Here is a 19917-nt window from a genome sequence, read left to right on the forward strand (position 1 = left end):
TTTTACTATCACACAATAATAGCTTGGACATTCTGGTCTATTTATAGATTTATATGAGGGTAGGATAATGGAAGTATCTGTGTGTCTTGCATTGAATTAACGGCTATCTGTGGCATGCAATGCGATTTCTGTGGTCACAGTATTGTCCCAATATCATAGAAAGCAAATTCTTCAGAGAATAGGCTCCAGTGCTTTATTCAAAAAACAATGTTTGCTTCATTTATGCAGTAGGCTGTTTGTTCAGGTCCAGTTCTTGCATGTGCCCTGATCTTTTTGGATTTGTGCTCATGCAGTAGTAAACAAAATTAAGCATGTAGGTATTCTTATGTTCGTGATGAAAGAGAGGTACTTACCGAGCTATCTAAATAATGCAAATGTTATTACAGATCTCAGTTCAGTGCTATTTGTATGGAAATACATTGTCTGGGAAAGAAATTGGCATTTGGCAATTTACTCAAGGACTTTACTTTTGTGTAATATGATGTCAGAACATCATCTAGAATTTGTTTTTTTAAATGCTTGTAATGTGGTTTTCAGTGTAGATGAATGGGCCATGTGTGACTCACAGAAGTTACTCAAGGAAGTGTGTGGGCCGAGACGACAAGCTTATGTATGTGGTGTAGGAGCAAATGTAGGATGTACGTCGATACGGTGCATGTGTTACCCAGGTGTAGGATGTTTGATGCTGGCCGGCACTTTAGCCCTCTCCAGCAGAGCTCCTGCCACTTCATCTCAACCGCCTCTTGGAGTTCAAGAATTCATCACCAAGGAAACGGTTTCATGATTGGCCAATCTCTCGCTCTCCCTCCGTGTGTGTTTTGCTCTGTCTGCATTTCACTCACGCTCTCCCCCGCAGCCCAGCTGAAGGGGTAGGAGGTGTTGAGGGGGTGACATCACTAACAGAGCCAAACTTCTGCTGATCACGATCTCTGTGGCATTTGGCGGCCTGAGGTCGGAGTCATAAACAAACACACAAACACATTTCTCAGAGATCACCCACTATTTGATCTCCTGTCTCTCAGACATCTCATTATTGCTGCCTTCACAAGCTATCTGAATTAATCATAGTTTCCTAGACATTGGACATGAATGGCCTCTAAAGTCATATTAACGACTGGGAAACTTGGAGAACTTGGGCAGTCTATAGACTTTAAGCATGGCGGAGTGGAGAGCAATTACTGTAGTGACTGGTATTTTTATTAATTTTTTACCACAACAGCTACGTTGCCTTGTCTTGACGTTAAAGGCTTGCATGTTACATATATAAATAACCAATATATGCATATTGTATGTTTTATACACAGCGTAAATAACATGTATTTGATTCCAGAATTGTCAGAATCTAGTGCAGTAAGAGTATAAACTAGAGCGGCTTATGTATGTTTGACAACATACAGGAAGCTACACATTTATGATAGCAAAGCACTTGAACTCATAATTACGACTTCAGAATTGGGAATCAGGAAATTTCCTATAGCACATGAAGGCAACATATGTCCTGCCTGTGTAAACACGCCACTTAGGAGGCCATTTTGGCATTTGCATTTTTTTCCATTTGTAAGATGGTTTAAATGGAAGCCCTTTAAAATGGTTTAAATTGGGCTTATTTTTTATATCATTTTGGACAAAATGCCCTGCTGTGTGTGCAGTGTGGGCTGTGTGAGTTTGTGCATGTGTTGTGTGTATGTGTGTGTCATGCTGGACAGTTTATATGTGCATGTTAATCATGACGAGCAAAAAGAAGAATAAACACCTTCAAGAAGGCTGTGCAGGGGTGAGATGAGTTTCGTGGTTGTGCATATGTCGGGGAGGGGGAAAGTGAGGGAGTTTAAATGAAGGGATCTTGCTGTTGCCTGGCTACTGGCAGGTGCTGTTCCGTCGCTCTCGTCTCCAGCCACCTCTCCCACATGAGCAGCCTGCACCAGTCAATGAGCATGTTCTCTTTCTCTCTTCCTCTACCCCCATTTCTACATACACGTGCACTTGTGCAGTGGACAACAGTCGCACACACTATTGAAGCAGCTCTTTTTCTTTTAGTCGCAGAGCCTCATTCAGCTTTGCGTCTGTGAAGGCGAGAGGATAGCAGACATGGAAAGCCTGTGCTGGTTCAGCAGATATCACAATGAACCAAAGGTAGGAGCTGCCTCAGCTCAATGGGACAGGAATGGAACAGAATGCGGGTGTCTTGAGACATGCATTTGAAAGTTGAACTGTTTTTACTTAACACGAATGGGCCCAAATGGAGCGTAGAATCAACTGAGTGAGGTCTGGTATTATTAGGTCTAAAGATTTCACTCAGTTACATATGGTTTTGTTTTGTTTTTCAGTCTTAAAGTTTATCTCATTGTAAGCTGCTATTTAAATACTACAGTCAGATTAATGTTATTTAGATGTATGTTAAAGTCGCTGTGTAATGATAGTTGTAGCGACAAATCATTTCTTCCGTATTGTGACATACATCTGAGTGAAATGGATTATCCAAACAGAAAAAAAAAATGTAGGTTCTATTGGTTGTTCTAAATGATTGGAGAAGTCTGGCATACATCACCAGAAGATTGAGTTATTTGAACATGATGTATTCTTTGCTGAACTAGGTGATTGCGTTAAAATGCCCAAATTAATATTTATTGCTTTAATATAACATCAGTGAAACTACAAAGCTGGCACAGAGGTATGTATAATTACAGTGCAAAATAGGATAAAAGTATGTGAGAATGTTGTTGCTACAGCTCCAGGTCTCTATTACGCCAGTGTACAAATTCCTCGCATCATTTTGTTTACTCTTTGCTTATATAGCCTAGTGCACTCAACTGTCATGCACTATATAGGGATTAGAGAATGAGTGAACAAGTGAGTGATATCGGACAGAGCAAGAGAGTCAACAATGAGGGTCTATTCCTGTGCTAGTCGACCCTGAATCTAGGGTTATTAAGAATCAACTATTTTGGACTCACTAACTTTAATGTCTGTTTTCACAACCCCACACCTGTGTTTTTTATATGATTGCTGAGATCAATGGACATGTTGCAGATCCTCAGTGGTGTTACTGGCATCTCTTCGCCCAGGTAAAGATGTCTCAGGTGAAGCAGGTTGGCCTGTTGGCCGCTGGATGCCAGCCCTGGAACAAAGACGTGTGTGCTGCCAGTGGGGACAGGTTTGCGTATTGTGCCACGCTTGCCATATATGTGTACCAAGTAAGTGCAAACTATTGGAATGTGAACTGAGGTAAACAATAGTCTATCAATGAAGAAAATCACTCTTTCTTTACCCAAAAATGAAAATTCAGTCATCATTTACTCACCCTCATGTCGTTCCAAACCCATAAGACTTTTGCTCATCTTCAAAACACAAAAAGTGATTTTTAATGCAACCTGAGAGTTTTAATAAGAGTATAAACATTGATCAATGCATATACATAGCGCGCATCTAATATGGTATATGGAAGCTCAAGCGTGTTTGCTGGACGCGCGAGAACCAGTGCGGTTTGATCTATTCATATGAATGACTTTTACAATGCCTTCATTAACATTTTGAAGTTTTGGTGGAATGGATTTTTAATGGAGGGACAGAACTCTCTCAGGTTTAATTAAAAATATTTTTATTTGAATTTTCATTTTTCTCGTGAACCCTGTAACATCCTACAAACGTGACTTACAATTTGAATTCAGGCTTGAATTTATTTATTTTTTTAAATGGCACTGATTGAAGTCTGTCTTTCTAGCTTGATCACAGATATAATGAATTTAAGCTGCAAGCAATCATGTCTGAACACAAAAAGACAATCACAGCTATATCGTGGTGTCCACACAACCCTGAGGTGTTTGCCAGTGCTAGCGCTGATAACCTGCTCATGATCTGGAATGTAGCCGAGCAAAAGGTTGTTACACGGCTTGACAACACCAAAGGTACCGGTTCCAACACACTTTAATTAGTATCCAAAGAAATACACACCACCTCAGGACTCATATTCCACTTGACAGCATGTGTCCTCCAAGACATCACTCAAAATGCCTGTTTCTGTTTGCGATTAATTCATGTGAGGTCTTGTACTTGCCTAATCGGGTGTTTTTCAGGTATCCCAGCTTCTCTAAGCTGGTGCTGGAATGCAGGTGATAGCATTGCGTTTGTATCCCACCGGGGTCCTCTGTATATATGGACCATCTCTGGGCCAGACTTAGGAGTCACAGTGCACAAGGAGGCTCACAGTTTCCTCTCAGATATCTGCCTGTTCCGCTGGCATCCACTGAAGAAGGGAAAAGTGGTATTTGGACACACTGATGGCAGTTTGTCCATCTTTCAACCAGGTAGCATGACTTCTGATGTTGGTTCATGTTTTTTTTATTTTTTTTATACAAAAAACCTGTCATTTCAAACCTTTATCCATTTCTTTCTTCCGCGGAACACAAACAAAGATATTTTGAAGAATGTTAGCCAAACAATTTTCACCAAACACTGACCTTGTATCCGAACATGCCTACTTCAATACTATAAACGGTAGTAGATGAAAAATAGTATATGAGGTGAATAGTATGTTCCGAATTCATAGAGATTTAAAAGTGTGCATCCAATGGACACTTTACTATCCCATGAGGCCACGACAGAGGACTTGTGAATGGCAGAGAAGCGACACGCTATATGTCACATGACCTAAAGCATGGCGGATATAGTATTACATTCTATATAGAACATACTTTTTTTGTGGTCGCAACGTAAGTTTCAAACCAAATTTTGTACCTACTATGCAATTTCGGGGGCAGCCACAGTGGAAGAAAAGAAAGTCATGTAGGTTTGGACTAACATGAGGGTGAGTAAATAAACAGAATTTTCTGTTTAATACAAAATACTAAAATCTAACATGACATCAACATACTGCAGTTTAAAAAATGTATAAAAATATATAATAATAATAATAATATATAATAATTAATAATATGAACTATATCCAGATTAAATGCAGTTCATATTATTATTAGTGCCTATACTTGTGTCTTTAAAATTGCCCAAGACTAAGATGCAAAATAACTTGCAATTCTTTTAATTATATTACTTTAGGCTCAAAGAATCAGAAGCATGTACTGCATCCCGAGTCGTTAGAAGGCACAGATGAAGAAGACCCTGTCACAGCTCTAGAGTGGGACCCTCTCAGCACAGACTATCTGCTGATTGCCAACATGCACAATGGCATCAGACTGCTGGACTCTGAATCTTTATCCTGCATCACTACCTTTAGTTTCCCCAGTGCCGCTGCCTCTGTGCAGTGCCTGGCCTGGGTCCCCAGTGCCCCTGGCATGTTTATCACAGGGGGTAAGATAAATACGCACAGAAGCACCATTGGGAAATGGTGGTTTTTAGATTAACAGGCCAACTTTTATCTGATTTTAGAACTCTCATTTAATTATTAATTACTTTTTAATTTTAACGTAAAACAGCTGGGGTGTAATGGTAGTTTGAAATGGAACACACAATTATGTATTTGTATAGCATCAGTAAAACAAAAATTATTATATTGAATTCTCAAGATTCTCAAGTTGGCGTGCTGAGAATATGGAACGTATCAAGAGCGACACCTCTGGATAACTTCAAACTGAAGAAAACCGGCTTCCATGCACTTCATGTTTTAAATTCCCCACCAGCGAAGAAATGTATGTTTTGTTTTTTATTACTTCTGTATACTATGTTCTCCATCACATTAACTATGTTTACATGCACCCTCATAATGCGAGATATAGGCAATATTGCGATTAAACTTTACCTCATGTAAACACAAAACTTTGATCAAATTTATGTGATTAAGCTCATAACGGTAGTCAAATTTGTGGCGTATGCCAATTTTAATCACAATAAACTGCCATGTAAACACCTTAACACGCTTCGTTTCCACTCTGACCAAGTGTGTCAGATGTACACGGATGACGTGTGCTGTTCACACAACTCCATGAATGAACTCGGTGTCAGAGTTTCTAAAGTTTTCCCTCAAAAATGCTGAACTGTCAGCACAACAGCCACCAGTCTCTGCTCCTTATCTTCATCCAGAGATGGTGCAAAGAATGTGATGGCAGCATAGGCAACCCCATTTGCAGTGGCATTGCTATCACATTTAATTTTTATCGCTGTGCCAAATAACCATCCAATACATCCATAGAAATGTGTTTCGCATTTGACTTAAGTAGGTTAAAACAGTGGCCAGTAACACACCTACTGTATGTGAGTTTATCATTTGTGGTAATTGGCAGTAAAAATAACCACACTTCATAGAAAATAATCAGAATAATGAAAATTGCATGTAAACGGGAGTGAAGAGGTTTGCTCATGTCATGTAAACTTCTTAATCCTTACTCTAATTAATCGAAATAAGCAGATTATTGGTGCACAAGTAAACATAGTCAATGTTGTCATCTCTCTTTTAGCCTTTAGCTCGAATTCCCCTTCCAAGAGTCACTACACCTCCTCCACTAGCGAGGCTGTGCCTCCACCTACTCTTTCACAGAACCAGGCCTTCTCCCTCCCACCCGGCCACGCTGTCTGCTGTTTCATGGATGGTGGGGTTGGACTATATGATATGGGCACCAAAAAGTGGGACTTCCTTCGGGATCTGGTAGGAAAAGTGACATGTTGTTACCTGTGGGCTAACATATATTGAAAAACCTTAAAATGATTATTATAGTTTTTATATTTAATATCATGAAAGTACTCTACACTTAAAAAAGACAGGGATTTTTTTTAGGTTATATTGTAATTATACAGTGAATGCATTGATGCAAGCACCTAAAGCTTAAAATTATGTTTTATATTAGTCATCTTGCTGTTGAAGAGGTGCCCTTCAGTCCTTGTGCTGATTTTAAAGGTCACCTGATCAATTCAGCAAGTATACATGTTATTTTCTGAGACAAACAGCTCTTTAAGTTGCCTTGTTTGTTATTACTGACAAAGAAAATGCAACAAAACCTTTTCAACCCATTGTTAAGTAAACAATAATTGACCCCTGAATTATCATAAATGAATGCACACCTGAGGTGATAATACGCCCACAATACAAAGCAAAATGTGCAGACCTCGGGTGTGCATTAATTTTCTGAAGTGGTCCTGCATTCATTTTCAATAAGCCATCAGACTGAACTCAATTATTTTGTTTATACCACTAATACCATGTGTACTTATGGTTATTTCAAGACATGTGCCGAACTTTTTCCTTGAGCCACTGATTAAGCATATTTTGTCTGGCTCACCTTTTGACTGTGTCACATACATTACCACATATCTTTACTGTATTTCAATTCAGTTTCAAGCTTGTCAGCGAATCAGAATCGGAATATGCTACTACATAGTATAATATTAATTATAATTTTTAGTAATATTCTCAATTAGCTTTTATTTTTTATATTTTCTTATTTCTTTTTATTTTAGTTTAAAGGTGACACATCATGAAAATCTGACTTTTCCAGGTTTTAAGTGCTATAATCAGGTCCCCAGTGCATCTACCAACCAAGGAAACGTGAAAAAGATTAACCCAGTAACTTTGGGAATACTTTCCCAAACTTTTTGTGGCTATTTTTGGGAAGCCTTTTTCTGCAAGCGTCTGAGAAAACGAGCGCGTCTGATTTCGCTCCCTTGGTGACGTGGCAAAGGGATCTCATTACAATATTACCGCCCCTTAATCTGAAAGTTTACACCCACGGCGCCGTTATTGTGATTTGCAAGCGACAACGGTGTACTAGTTCTAATGCCATGGCAAAAGTTTGAGCAAAACATGCTAACTGTTCTGTCATTGGCTGCACAGACGAGCACAGAATACTGTTTAGAGTCCCAGCCTCACAGGAGACAACAGAGCAGTGGATTTATCAGTTTATTTACTGTATATTGCTGCTGACACACAGATCTAAAACAAACATACGATTTATTTCCCAGCTATTTACATTCACAGACATAACTGACTGTTTTTGTAACTCATGTGTGTTTTTAACGTAAACTTGTGTGTGAATAAGAACTTAGTTTAGTACTCACATGCTGTGACAGCTGCTTTCTGTCCGTGTGCTTCGGATGTGTGCACTCGGAAAACCGTATATCAGAAGTTTAAACTCGTATGGTTTAAAACACATGATTTCAGCGCGATAAATATGATAATCTGAACCAAAACAGATGTTTTAGCAGGTACAAGAGCTGTAATGGCGCAGCTCTATTCTGGAAAAGGGGGCGGGGAGCAGCAGCTTATTTGCATTTAAAGAGACAGGCCCGAAAATTAGCGTGTTTCTGCTTCCATTCAAAATAGGCATTTTCAGAATTATATAATAAATAATCTGTGGAGTATTTTGAGCTGAAACTTCACAGACACATTCTGGGGACACCAGAGACTTATATTACATATTGAAAAATGGGGCATAATATGTCTCCATTAAATTTGGGTAATTTTGTGCTTTTGTAATCTTTATTAATTTGTGTTTTTACATTTCTATTTAGCTTTCATTTATTTGTATTCTAGTTTTAGTAATTTTACTACTTCAATTTATTTTGTTTCAGTTAGTTGCCAAGGCAAGGCAATATTTCTCATTTTCATTTCATAAAATTCTATAAGCTTTTCATCTAATATTTATATTTTATTTCAGCTTTATGTCAATTAATAAACAACTTTTTTAAGAGTTTTGTTTTAACTAACAATAATAACACTGAAATCAAGAATGCAATCATAATGATTATACAATTATAATACAAGCATGAATGGTTTTATGACTTAATTACATTATTTTTGTCACAGGGTCATGTTGAAACCATCTTTGACTGCAAATTCAAGCCAGATGACCCAAACCTTCTAGCTACAGCTTCATTTGATGGGACTATAAAAGCTTGGGATATAAACACCTTAACTGCTGTGTACACATCTCCGGGAAATGAGGGAGTGGTTTACTCGCTGTCGTGGGCCCCTGGTAATAACAATACACAGACCTTGTTATCATTAAAGTTTCAGAGAGGTTTTGTTTTTGTGGCTATTCATGAAACTCTTTTCTTCATTTCTTTTTTTCCACTGTAACCTGAAGGAGACTTGAACTGCATAGCAGGAGCCACATCAAAGAATGGTGCCTTCATTTGGGATGTAAAAAAAGGAAAAATGATCACAAGATTTAATGAGGCAAGCATTGAACAAAATTTTAGTTCTTGTTTTTTATTGAACTCTGGTTTATCCAGAGATCTAACAGTTAATTATTTAGAATGAATAACTTTAAATTATGATATTTAATTTACATTTCTATTGTTATTTTAATTGCCCAATATTCACAATTAGCATGGGTCTTTATTTTGACTGCAATTGTGTTGCAGCACGGGAAGAATGGTATTTTTTGCGTTGCCTGGAGCCATAAAGATTCCAAAAGAATAGCCACATGCAGTGGTGATGGATTTTGGTAAGCCTGTTTCAATTTTGAATAGCATTCTCAAGTTTCTGCTTAGTCCATCTGTCATGAACTGCACAGTGACACGAAGGTAGAGGTTTCAAATGCAGTATAATTAATGAAGGGGTAATCCACAATAAAGGTCCAGAAACAAGCACAAGGTCATACACACAAGCAATCAGTCCAGACAATAACAACAGGGCAAAATCAAAGGCAAAAGGGTAACCCAAAAACAGGCAGAGTACAAGACCAGGAACCAAGACATGGAAGAAACAGGAAACCAGGCTTAGAAATGCAGTTGACACTAGCAAGACTTAACCATGAATGACAAAATGAACCAGGCTTATATAGAGTGAGCAGATAGGGTTAACGAGACACAGGTGCAAACAATGAGTGCTGAGGAGTCCGGGCAAAGGATTATGGAAAATGAAGTCCAAGACTGAGTGGCAGAGGTGTGGGATGGAGTGCCCTCTGGTGGTTATCATCCGTGTTATGAAGCCATATTATCCTCATAGACATGACATTCCGAATTGTCCTTTTTCTTTCAGCATAATTCGAACCCTTGACGGCAAAGTGTTGCACAAATACAAACATCCAGCAGCAGTATTTGGCTGTGATTGGAGTCAAAATAACAAGTATGTGTATTAACCAGTTTCAAAAACAGATGTCAGAATTTTTTTACCAGTGTTATTTTCTCTTGTGATCACAATTATAATACATTGTGTGTCAGTCTTTCTCTCACTCTCTCTCTCTCGCTCTCTCTCGCACTCACACAGAGATATGATTGCCACTGGCTGTGAAGACAAGAATGTTCGAGTCTATTACTTGGCCACCAGTTCAGACCAGCCACTAAAAGTCTTTACAGGTCACACGGCCAAAGTATTCCATGTGCGTTGGTCACCTCTCAGAGAGGGCATACTGTGCAGCGGCTCAGATGATGGGTAATAATTCCATCAAAATCTTCATTTACACTCTTTATATTTTTTGAAAGAAACTAATACTTTTATTCAGCAAGGACATATTAAATTGATCAAAAGTGACAGTAAACACTTTTACATAGTTACAGAAATCTTTTTTTTAAATAAATTCTGTTCTTTTGACATTTTCCACAAAAATATTAAGCACAACCATTTTCAACAGTGAGTATAATAGGAAATGTTTCTTGAGCAACAAATCAGCATATTACAATGATTTCTTAAGGATCATGTTACAATGACGAATGGGGTAATACCTGCTGAAAATTCAACTTTGACATCACACGAATAATTTACATTTTAAAAAATTTATTAAAAATAGACAATAATTGTTATTTAATCGTAATATTTCACAATATTACTGTTTTTACTATATTTTTGTTCAAATGAATGCAGCCTTGGTGAGGATTAGAGGCTTCTTTCAAAAAACAGTGGTGTACATGGATTCAATAGCATTAAAAATTATAATTCTCAAATGTTATTTGTATTTATTTTCATAGACGTTTTTGTGTACTTAATTAGAAAAAAATGTTCTAAAATAATTGTATAATTAAATATAATTAAAAATAAAAATAATATAATTAAATTAATCATTCATCAAATTTGATTGTTAAATAAAATAGCTTTGATTTACAGTTTTTGCTGAAATTTGAAAAAAAAAGAAAAGAAAATATTTTCTTTTTCCTGATGCACTTTATTCTCTGTAAATTTTAATGCTAATAAAACCTGGTATTTCACTATTTGTGCAATAAATGGTACCCATATAATTAGCCTATAAATCCTGCAATGAGCTGCCATGCAAATCGTCCTATTTATATCATCATGCTATTAAAACCTTGGAATAAATTAATCATGGCTGACTGTGAAAAGGGGAATTCCACTATGTCACTGTGAATTTATGTGTGATGTTACATCCCTGTCAGTGTTCAAAACAACATAAACCAAAAAACCACTAAAAGCACCTTTAACTTGTATGCATTTCTGTGTGCATGTCAACTAGGACTGTCCGTATCTGGGATTATACCCAAGATGCCTGCATTAACGTGCTGAGTGGCCATACCGCTCCAGTACGGGGTCTCATGTGGAACACAGAGGTGCCGTACCTTTTGACCTCAGGGAGCTGGGACTACACCATCCGTGTCTGGGACACCAGAGACGGCACCTGTCTAGACACTGTATATGACCATGGAGCTGATGTCTATGGTAGGGTATTAAATGTATATGCTGCAGACAAATTTATGATTTTATACATTGTGGATGAATTTGACACAGACTATTTTCTTTTGAAGTGTTCAAAAACTGGGTACACTGTGATAGCTAGACACAGTTGACTGATTCAAGTTCTATAAATGGAGGCAGGAAAAGCAGAACACTGAATAGTTAAGAGACCTAAATATGTAACAGGAACACTTATTTTTGTCCAAGGACTGTCTTTTAGTAGAATTATACATACAGTAGTAGGAACACTCATACATCATTTTGTGTCATTCCAATGTAATAATATGTTATTTATGCAGCCTTGTCAACCGTATAAAATCCCCCAGGTCTGACATGTCACCCCAGCCGTCCGTTCACCATGGCTTCCTGCTCCAGAGACTCTACGGTCAGACTTTGGTCACTCACTCCTCTAATTGCTCCCTTAGTGGTCAACATCCTTACTGACCACAGCTGGGATGACATCATTGGCAACACAGGTTAAAACACATTCACATATTATATACTGTCTGTATGTGTTGGTTTTGTAAAGACATTAAAACATATTTATTTATTGAGTGTAGATCGTGCCATGGTGCCTGGAGCTCCTCCCCTCCTGTGTGGAAAAATGTCCAAAGATATCAAACAGGAGCTGGATAAACTCTCTAGTGACGTGCGCATGAAGAAGCTCAGATGGTTCTCTGAGTGTTTCTCAGTGAGTGAATCTCAACGCAGAACTTTCACAGGACTTTATTTAGGAATCTAAATAATAGGCTATTTGTTCTCTATTTTTAGCCACCAGGTGGGAGTCATAACCTTTGGGATCTGGTTGCTGTAATCAACGGACAGGATGATAGTCTTCTTCCACAGAACTATGGACAGGGCATCACGCATATGAAACATCTGGTCCGCTTCAAAACTGTGAGTGGATAAATAGTGATGTAACGTTCTAATAGTGTCACAACTAAAATGTAAAATGAAGTCCTGCAAGCTTCTGGTGAATATTATGTTGTCAATACTTCTTTAGTATTTTATATAAAATTTTTGGTCAATTTTACTGTGTCTGTCTTTCCTGTAGTCTGAAGCACAAGAGCTGACTATAGTAAAGATGTCAAAGTTTGGGGGTGGTATTGGAGCGCCTAATAAAGAGGAAAGGCTCAAGAATGCAGCAGAAATCCATATCAGACTTGGTCAAATCCAGAGATACTGTGAGCTTATGGTGGAACTAGGAGAGGTAAAGACTGAAAAGACAAGTAAAGTTTTTTTATAAATTCATTACATCAATATGCTGCTTAAGTAATCTATTTAATTACATACCAATATTTGCTGATGGGTCAGGGTTTAATTGTTGATTAATTGTGTTTAATGTTTTATTTCAGTATTTTTTTTTATCATTAATCATGCTAAAGTAACCATTGACAGCCCTAATAAATTGATATTCATGCGCTACCATTAAAATGTTTGGGGTCAGTAAGATTTTTTTATGTTTTTGAAAAAATGTTTCTCTTTCAAGGCTGTCTCTCTCAAGGCTGCATTTATTTGATTACAAATACAGTAAAAAGAGTAATATTGTAAATAAAGTGAGTGAAGTGACGTGTGGCCAAGTATGGTGACCCATACTCAGAATTTGTGCTCTGCATTTAACCCATCCAAGTGCACACACACAGCAGTGAACACACACACACAATGAACACACACCCGGAGCAGTGGGCAGCCAATGCTGCAGCGCCCGGGGAGCAGCTGGGGGTTCGGTACCTTGCTCAAGGGTCTCACCTCAGTTGTGGTATTGAGGGTGGAAGAGAGCGCTGGTTATTCACTCCCCCCACCGACAATTCCTGCCGGACATGAGACTCGAACCCACAACCTTCGGGCTACAAGTCAGACTCTCTATCTTGTCATGATTGGTTGCAGCAAGGATGGGAAGAGCAGGATCTATACACAGCAGTTATATTATTAAATGCAAACTAAAAGCTACAAAACCTTCAGAAGACACAAACAGAACAACTGGTATGCACAGACAAGATTAGACCATGAACCGAACAAACACAGGGCTATATATACACAAAAGCAAACTAATCAATGAAAGGAGACACGTGTACATGAAATCAATCACACACTGAATTAACAAGGAAACAAAATCAAACACAGGAAACAGCACCTAGAAATATGCAAAAACCAACTCAAAACAAATTCAAGCACAGATCAAACGGGACATGGCTGAATTTTCAGCAGCCATTACTCCCGTTTTCAGTGTCACATTAACCTTCAGAAATCATTATACTATGCTAATTTGCTGCTCAGAAAACTTTTCTTATTAATATCAATGTTGTAAACAGTTGTGCTGCTTCATATTTTTGTGTAAATTGTGATACGTTTTTTTAAGGATTTTTTATAAATAAAAAAGTTCAAAAGAACAGCATTTATTTGATATAGAAATCTTTTGTAAGATTAAAGGTGTCTTTACTGTCATTTTTGATCGATTTAATGCACCCTTGCTGAATAAAAGCATTTAATTATGTATTCTTACTGACCCAGTTTTCTCATATGGATGGTCTATCACTTTTCTTTCAGAACTAATTTTCTGATGATTTTGGATATTTATGATGTTTTGTTTTATATGTTTAGTGGGAGAAGGCTCTTTCTGTGGCCCCTGGTGTCTCCATGAAATACTGGAAAAAGCTCATGCAAAGGTATCTCATATACTCCATTCTATTTTTAAATCAGTTGTGAGTGAATTACCATTCATTAACTGCTTAATGCAGAAGAGCAGACCAGCTTATGCAAGAAGGCGATGATGATGTCATCCCGTACTGCATCGCCACTGGTGAAGTGAAAAAGTTGGTGAATTTCTTCACCTCTAGAGGTCAGCTGAAAGAAGCTGTGCTGGTGGCTCAGGTACAGAGAGCTGCTTTCTTTTTACCCATTTTAGAGTTGTTGTAAGACTGTGAACCTCTGTGCTCAGTGTCATAACAAATGAGGCTATATTATAAATGAAATGTGCTTTGTTTTATTAGGGTGCTTGTGAGGGCAATATCCATGGTCCTCAGATCACATCAATAAACCATGCCGCAAACTCAGACAATGATAACATAGAAAAATACTGTGGGTAAGTTATACTTAATTTAAGCCGCAATCAAGTATTTCATCTTTTATTTTCTCACACCCTCTCCCCTTCTTTGTCCAGGATGTTGCACAGAGTGTGTAAAGAGCTGGCCGAGTGGTATTTCCAAGATGGCCATGCTGTTTTGGCTGCTTGCTGTCATCTAGCTGTAGACAATGCAGAAGTAAGCTCACCTGTAGCAATATTTAAAATCAGACAACCTCTAATACTGTCATGTCAATGTTAAGACAATTAAATAATTAAAGAACATGATGAAGCCTATTCATTACATCAATTTAAGATAATTTCTATTTTAATATATTTTAAAATGTAACTTGTTCCTGTAATGGAAAAGCTGAATTTTCAGCAGCCATTAGACTTCAGTGTCACATGATCCTTCAGAAATCATTCTAATATGCTAATTTGCTGCTCAAGAAACATTTATTATTATCAATGTTGAAAGCAGTTGTGTTGCTGTCAGAAGAACAGCATTTTTTTTAAAGTAGAATTTCCTCTTACCTTTAATCAATTTAAATCCTACTGGCTAGTAATTTTGAACTGTAAATTATATATTTTTTATCTCCTTGTGTCAGCTGGCTATGGCATCTCTGATCAGAGGCAATGAGCTGGAGCTGGCAGTGTGTGTGGGCACAGTCCTGGGAGAATCAGCCAGTAAAGCCACCCACTACGTTCTGGAGCTCTTAGCCAGGAAATACATGACCACTGCCACCTGGTAAGAATAAATATAGTCCATGAGATCAGTGCATCTTTTCTTAAAGTCAAGTCTGAATAAGGGAACCAAGTTTTTGTTCAAAAGTCATAGTTTGCACACTTAAATGCAACCCATCTCTTATCCTCTAAATGCAAGCCATTTCTTATCATCAGACATGTACAGAAGTGTTGACATGATTCTGAAAGTCATCCTTACTGCACACCTGTTACATTTTTCATTTCCATCTCTCTCTAGCTTTCCATCTGTGGTATACAGGTATTTTCTCTGCCCCTTTGTGTCACTCAAATTTGATTTTGTTAATGTACATCTGGTTTATATGCTTAAATGCTTATTCATAATAGTTTATCTTTCTTAATACTATAAATCATAACTGACCAAGTTGTGATGCTCTCTCAGGTGTTCATCTGTTGTCATTTTTCAATGCATTCATTCAACTTTAACTACCCATTTTTAATATAACTAATTGTTGATGTACTTTAATTCTAGGTAGCACTTTAAAAGGAATAGTTCTCACGTAAATGAATCCTTTCATCATTTACTCACAGTCATGTTCCTAACATCTCTGACTTTTTTCCTTTATGGAACGCAAAAAGTGGACAATATTCTTTTCACATTTTTTTTATTTAAAAATGAAAGTGAAAGAGGACAGGGACTGTTGAGCTTCAAAAGGGATGCAGAATGAAGTATATAACGTCTTTGAAGATTATCATTGAATAATGTCTTAAATTGCTCTTCACACAAAGCTATCATACACTGCCATTCAAATTTTTAGAGTTGGTGGAAATTTGTATTTATATTGTAAGTCTCTTATGCTGACCAAAGTTGCATATATTTGATAAAAAATGGCGTAAAATCAAGTAAACGTCATTAAAAACAATAATATTGTAAAATAGGATTACAATTTAAAACAACTTAAAAATAAACTTTAAAATGTAATAATTTTTTTTTCCGACAGCAAAGCAGAATTTTCAGCAGTCAATATTATCGCATAATCTTTCAGAAATCATTCTTATGTGCTGTTTTGGTGCTTAAGTAATATTTCTTATCAGCTATTATCATAGTTTTCTCATCAGTTATTTATCACATCATGGTTATGATATTTTTATGATGCTTTTCAACAACACTCATTTAGTTTATGACTAGAATATTCGGAAACTCACTTTTTGTGTTCCACAGAATAAATGGCATGTTCCCCTTCAGGAACTCGAGCTGCGTCGAATGCTTTGGGAATGCCTTCAGCGGGACTATGTTCTGAATCGTGTGTGTAATCAGACCAATGAATGGGCGCGACGTCACGGACGGGGTGACGTGTGACCAGGAAGCTATAAAAGCACATGAGGTGGAGACAGCAGCAGCTTCTGTTATTCAGTGAAGCGCTCTGTGTGTGTATGTCCTATTTACCATTGTCTGTCACTTTTGCAAAGAAAAAAAGCAATGCCAAAGTCTAAGCACAAGACAAATAAAGGGGGTGATAAAGGCAAGCAGCAGTTTAGGTTATGTGTTCCTCCCTGCCCTCGCTACATCATATACACACAGCCTTTGTGTTGTTTGCCTGGGAGCGAAGCACGCCGAGTAAGCTCTCGATGGAGCTGACTGCCCGCATTGTGAGCGCCTCTCCATGCGGACGCTTCGCTCCTGGAGGGCTCTCTTTGAGGAGGGAGCCCTCGCCAGCACTCCCCGCGGCTCTGGTCCCGGCGATTGCGGTTGTGGGGCTCACAGTTGGATCTGGTGGAGGGAATGGAGATGGGCGAGTCCTTTTCTTCTCCCTCTGCCACCGGATCCAGCGCCACCTCCCAGGGTTCGGAAGCACGCTCCGATGGAGAGCTTCCGCCGAGCTTCCTTCCTAGATCTGCATCAGTTGAATCGCTCAGTCATGCGACTGAAGTTCAGGATGCTCACTATCAAACAGGTCATGTCTCGGATCAGGTCCGAGGACTGGTTTGTCACGATAGATCTAAAAGATGCATATTTCCATGTCTCCATCCTTCCCCAACACAGGAAGTTCCTGAGGTTTGCTTTCGGGGGCGAAGCTTACCAATATCGGGTTATTCTACTCGGCCTTGCACTCTCACCCCGCACTTTCATGAAGTGTGTGGATGCTGCTCAGGCTCCACTGCGACTCCAAGGCATCCGCATAATAAATTATATTGACGATTGGTTGATTCTAGCTTAATCAGAGCAGATGGTGGTTCTACATCGAGATGATGTTCTCGCCCATATTTCTCCATTACAGAGGACCACTTATCTGGGCGTGGTGTGGGATTCGACCACGATGCAGGCACAGCTGTCTCCTGCTCGGATTGAATCGATCCTCACTGCAGTCGTGAGAGTCAAAGAAGGCTGGTCACTCACTGTCAAGCAGTTTCAAATACTGCTGGGTCTGATGGCAGCTGCGTCCAACATGATAGCTTTTGGCCTGCTGTTCATGAGACCCCTACAGTGGTGGCTCAAGACCAAGGGGTTTTCCCCGAGGGGAAATCCGCTTTGCATGATCAAGGTCACAAGGTGATGCTTTCGTGCCTTGGACATATGGAGGAAACCTTGGTTCTTGTCACAGGGCCCGGTGCTGGGAGTTCCTTGTCATCGCGTAACGTTATAGACAGATGTGTCCCACCGGTTGGGGTGCGGTCATGAGTGGCCACCCTGCCCGCGGTCTGTGGAGCGGTCGCCATCTCACTTGGCACATCAACTGCCTGGAGATGCAGTTATTTTAAAAGCAACTCGAGTCTTAATCCTTATATAACTAATATTCAAAAGGCGGACCGCATCCGCACTCCGGCATCTATCCGGACTGCGAGCCGTAGCAGCACCATTTTGTGAGCAGCACGTCAAAACAGCGGAGCGGATCACATAACAAGCACTCGGGTCGTTTATAGTAAATATGTTTCAGCGCTATCTAAAGCCAAACGTGCTTTATTCAAGCCATTTCAGCTCCGTGCGCTTTCTCTCTCTCTCTCTCTCTTCGGACGCGCGCCGGCGCAGATTACGTGGTTATTTTAACAACAACAGAAACACGGAGAGCAGCAAAATTATAGATTACTTTCACTAAAACACAGCAGAAAAAAACAATGCTGCAAATATAGTTATTTTTCTTACTATATATCTGTAACCTATGACTCTGACTAGCTATTCAAACCAGATGTGACAAGACGTTATTCTGACATTTAGCATTATTAATCTACCCCCAGCATCCATCCGGACTGCGAGCCGTAGCAGCACCATTTTGTGAGCAGCGCGTCAAAACAGCGGAGCAGATCACTTAAGCGCTCGGGGTCGGGGAAAGATATAGTAAATATCTTTCAGCGCTATATAGGCTGTGCTAGTATTTTTATCTAAAGCCAAACGTGCTTTATTCAAGCCATTTCAGCTCCGTGCGCTTTCTCTCTCTCTCTCTCTCTCCGGACGCGCGCCGGCGCAGATTACGTGGTTATTTTAACAACAACAGAAACACAGAGAGCAGCAAAATTATAGATTACTTTCACTAAAACACAGCAGAAAAAAAAGAATCATGTAATTATAATTGGAAAATTGTTGTTAAATGGCTAGGATAGAACGTAAACTTTGAAACTGCTGGTTATCTTCCTTTTCTGCTCAAGATGAGAACGTTTTGATTATTGTAGACATTTTTAGTAGATAATGCTTTTAAGTAAAATATTAAAATAGTATAGATTTCAGGAGGAAAAGCCTGAACAGAAACAGTATATTTGTCACATGGCCTCACATGTAGGCTATCTAAATGCAAAAATTCAATACATGTAATTTATTTATTTTTTTGTCCGGACCTCTGCTTGGAAAAGAAATATAGAGGCCGAACCTCCTGGAACTTTAATTGAATACCCCTGACTTATATAAAAAAAATAAATAATTTATTTGTATGGTTTTGTAATATCTGTGCCACATATTTCCTTATGTGTCATGGTAGATAGGACTCTTATTATAGAATTTGATTACAGAAAAACTGTTTTGAACATGGTAAGGGATTTTTTTAGCGAGCCATTAAATGACTTGAGACTCGACTCGTACTCGTGACCAAAGACTCAAGACTTGACTCAGACTCTAGCAACAAAGACTTCAGAATTGACTCGGACTCCAGGTTAAAGACTTCAGACTTGACTCAGACTCCAAGTAAAGACTTGTGAACATCTCTGCTAAGAGCCGTTTACATCCCTGGGCATCTCAATATGGGAGCAGACCTCCTGTCGAGGCAGGGGCCGAGGCCCGGGGAATGGATGCTTCACCCCGAGGTGTTGAAGCAGATATGGAGAGTCTTTGGCCAGGCTCGGGTGGACCTCTTTGCGACTCAGGAGACATCGCAATGTCCCCTCTGGTACTCTCTGACTCGTCCACTGGGGCACAGATGCCATGGTACAGACTTGGCCGAGGCTTCGTCTGTATGCTTTTCTCCTGATCATTCTGCTCCCGGGAGTTCTGGAGAGAGTGCGCCCGAACGGGGTCCGTCTGCTACTAGTAGCCCCATTCTGGCCGGGCTGAGTATGGTTCTCGGACCTGATTTCCCTTCTCAACGGCTCTCCCTGG

General features: G+C 39.0%; 1 protein-coding gene across 8 annotated transcripts in view; it reads left to right on the forward strand.

The window, feature by feature from the left end:
- The window catches only part of LOC107676687 (WD repeat-containing protein 17-like), a 31282-nt gene that overhangs the window by 3122 nt on the left and 8243 nt on the right, over positions 1-19917 (forward strand). For 3 of the 8 annotated variants that reach the window (XM_016471318.1, XM_016471319.1, XM_016471326.1), the window contains exons 1-22: positions 2523-3194; positions 3722-3905; positions 4074-4304; positions 5053-5304; positions 5520-5642; positions 6408-6595; positions 8750-8918; positions 9030-9121; positions 9310-9392; positions 9929-10015; positions 10157-10321; positions 11355-11557; positions 11899-12048; positions 12133-12263; positions 12344-12469; positions 12627-12782; positions 14174-14238; positions 14311-14443; positions 14563-14654; positions 14733-14832; positions 15242-15381; positions 15616-15636. In XM_016471318.1, coding sequence (XP_016326804.1) covers positions 3000-3194; positions 3722-3905; positions 4074-4304; positions 5053-5304; positions 5520-5642; positions 6408-6595; positions 8750-8918; positions 9030-9121; positions 9310-9392; positions 9929-10015; positions 10157-10321; positions 11355-11557; positions 11899-12048; positions 12133-12263; positions 12344-12469; positions 12627-12782; positions 14174-14238; positions 14311-14443; positions 14563-14654; positions 14733-14832; positions 15242-15381; positions 15616-15636 — 3086 coding nt within the window. In that variant the 5' untranslated portion in view covers positions 2523-2999. Of the gene's footprint in view, positions 1-594; positions 952-2522; positions 3195-3721; positions 3906-4073; positions 4305-5052; positions 5305-5519; positions 5643-6407; positions 6596-8749; positions 8919-9029; positions 9122-9309; positions 9393-9928; positions 10016-10156; positions 10322-11354; positions 11558-11898; positions 12049-12132; positions 12264-12343; positions 12470-12626; positions 12783-14173; positions 14239-14310; positions 14444-14562; positions 14655-14732; positions 14833-15241; positions 15382-15615; positions 15637-19917 lie in introns of those variants that run through there. The other 5 variants (XM_016471321.1, XM_016471322.1, XM_016471323.1 and 2 more) reach the window with 4 other exon arrangements.

This window comes from Sinocyclocheilus anshuiensis, unplaced genomic scaffold (assembly GCF_001515605.1).
Source record: "Sinocyclocheilus anshuiensis isolate Anshui unplaced genomic scaffold, SAMN03320099.WGS_v1.1 scaffold76, whole genome shotgun sequence".
NCBI lineage: Eukaryota > Metazoa > Chordata > Actinopteri > Cypriniformes > Cyprinidae > Sinocyclocheilus > Sinocyclocheilus anshuiensis.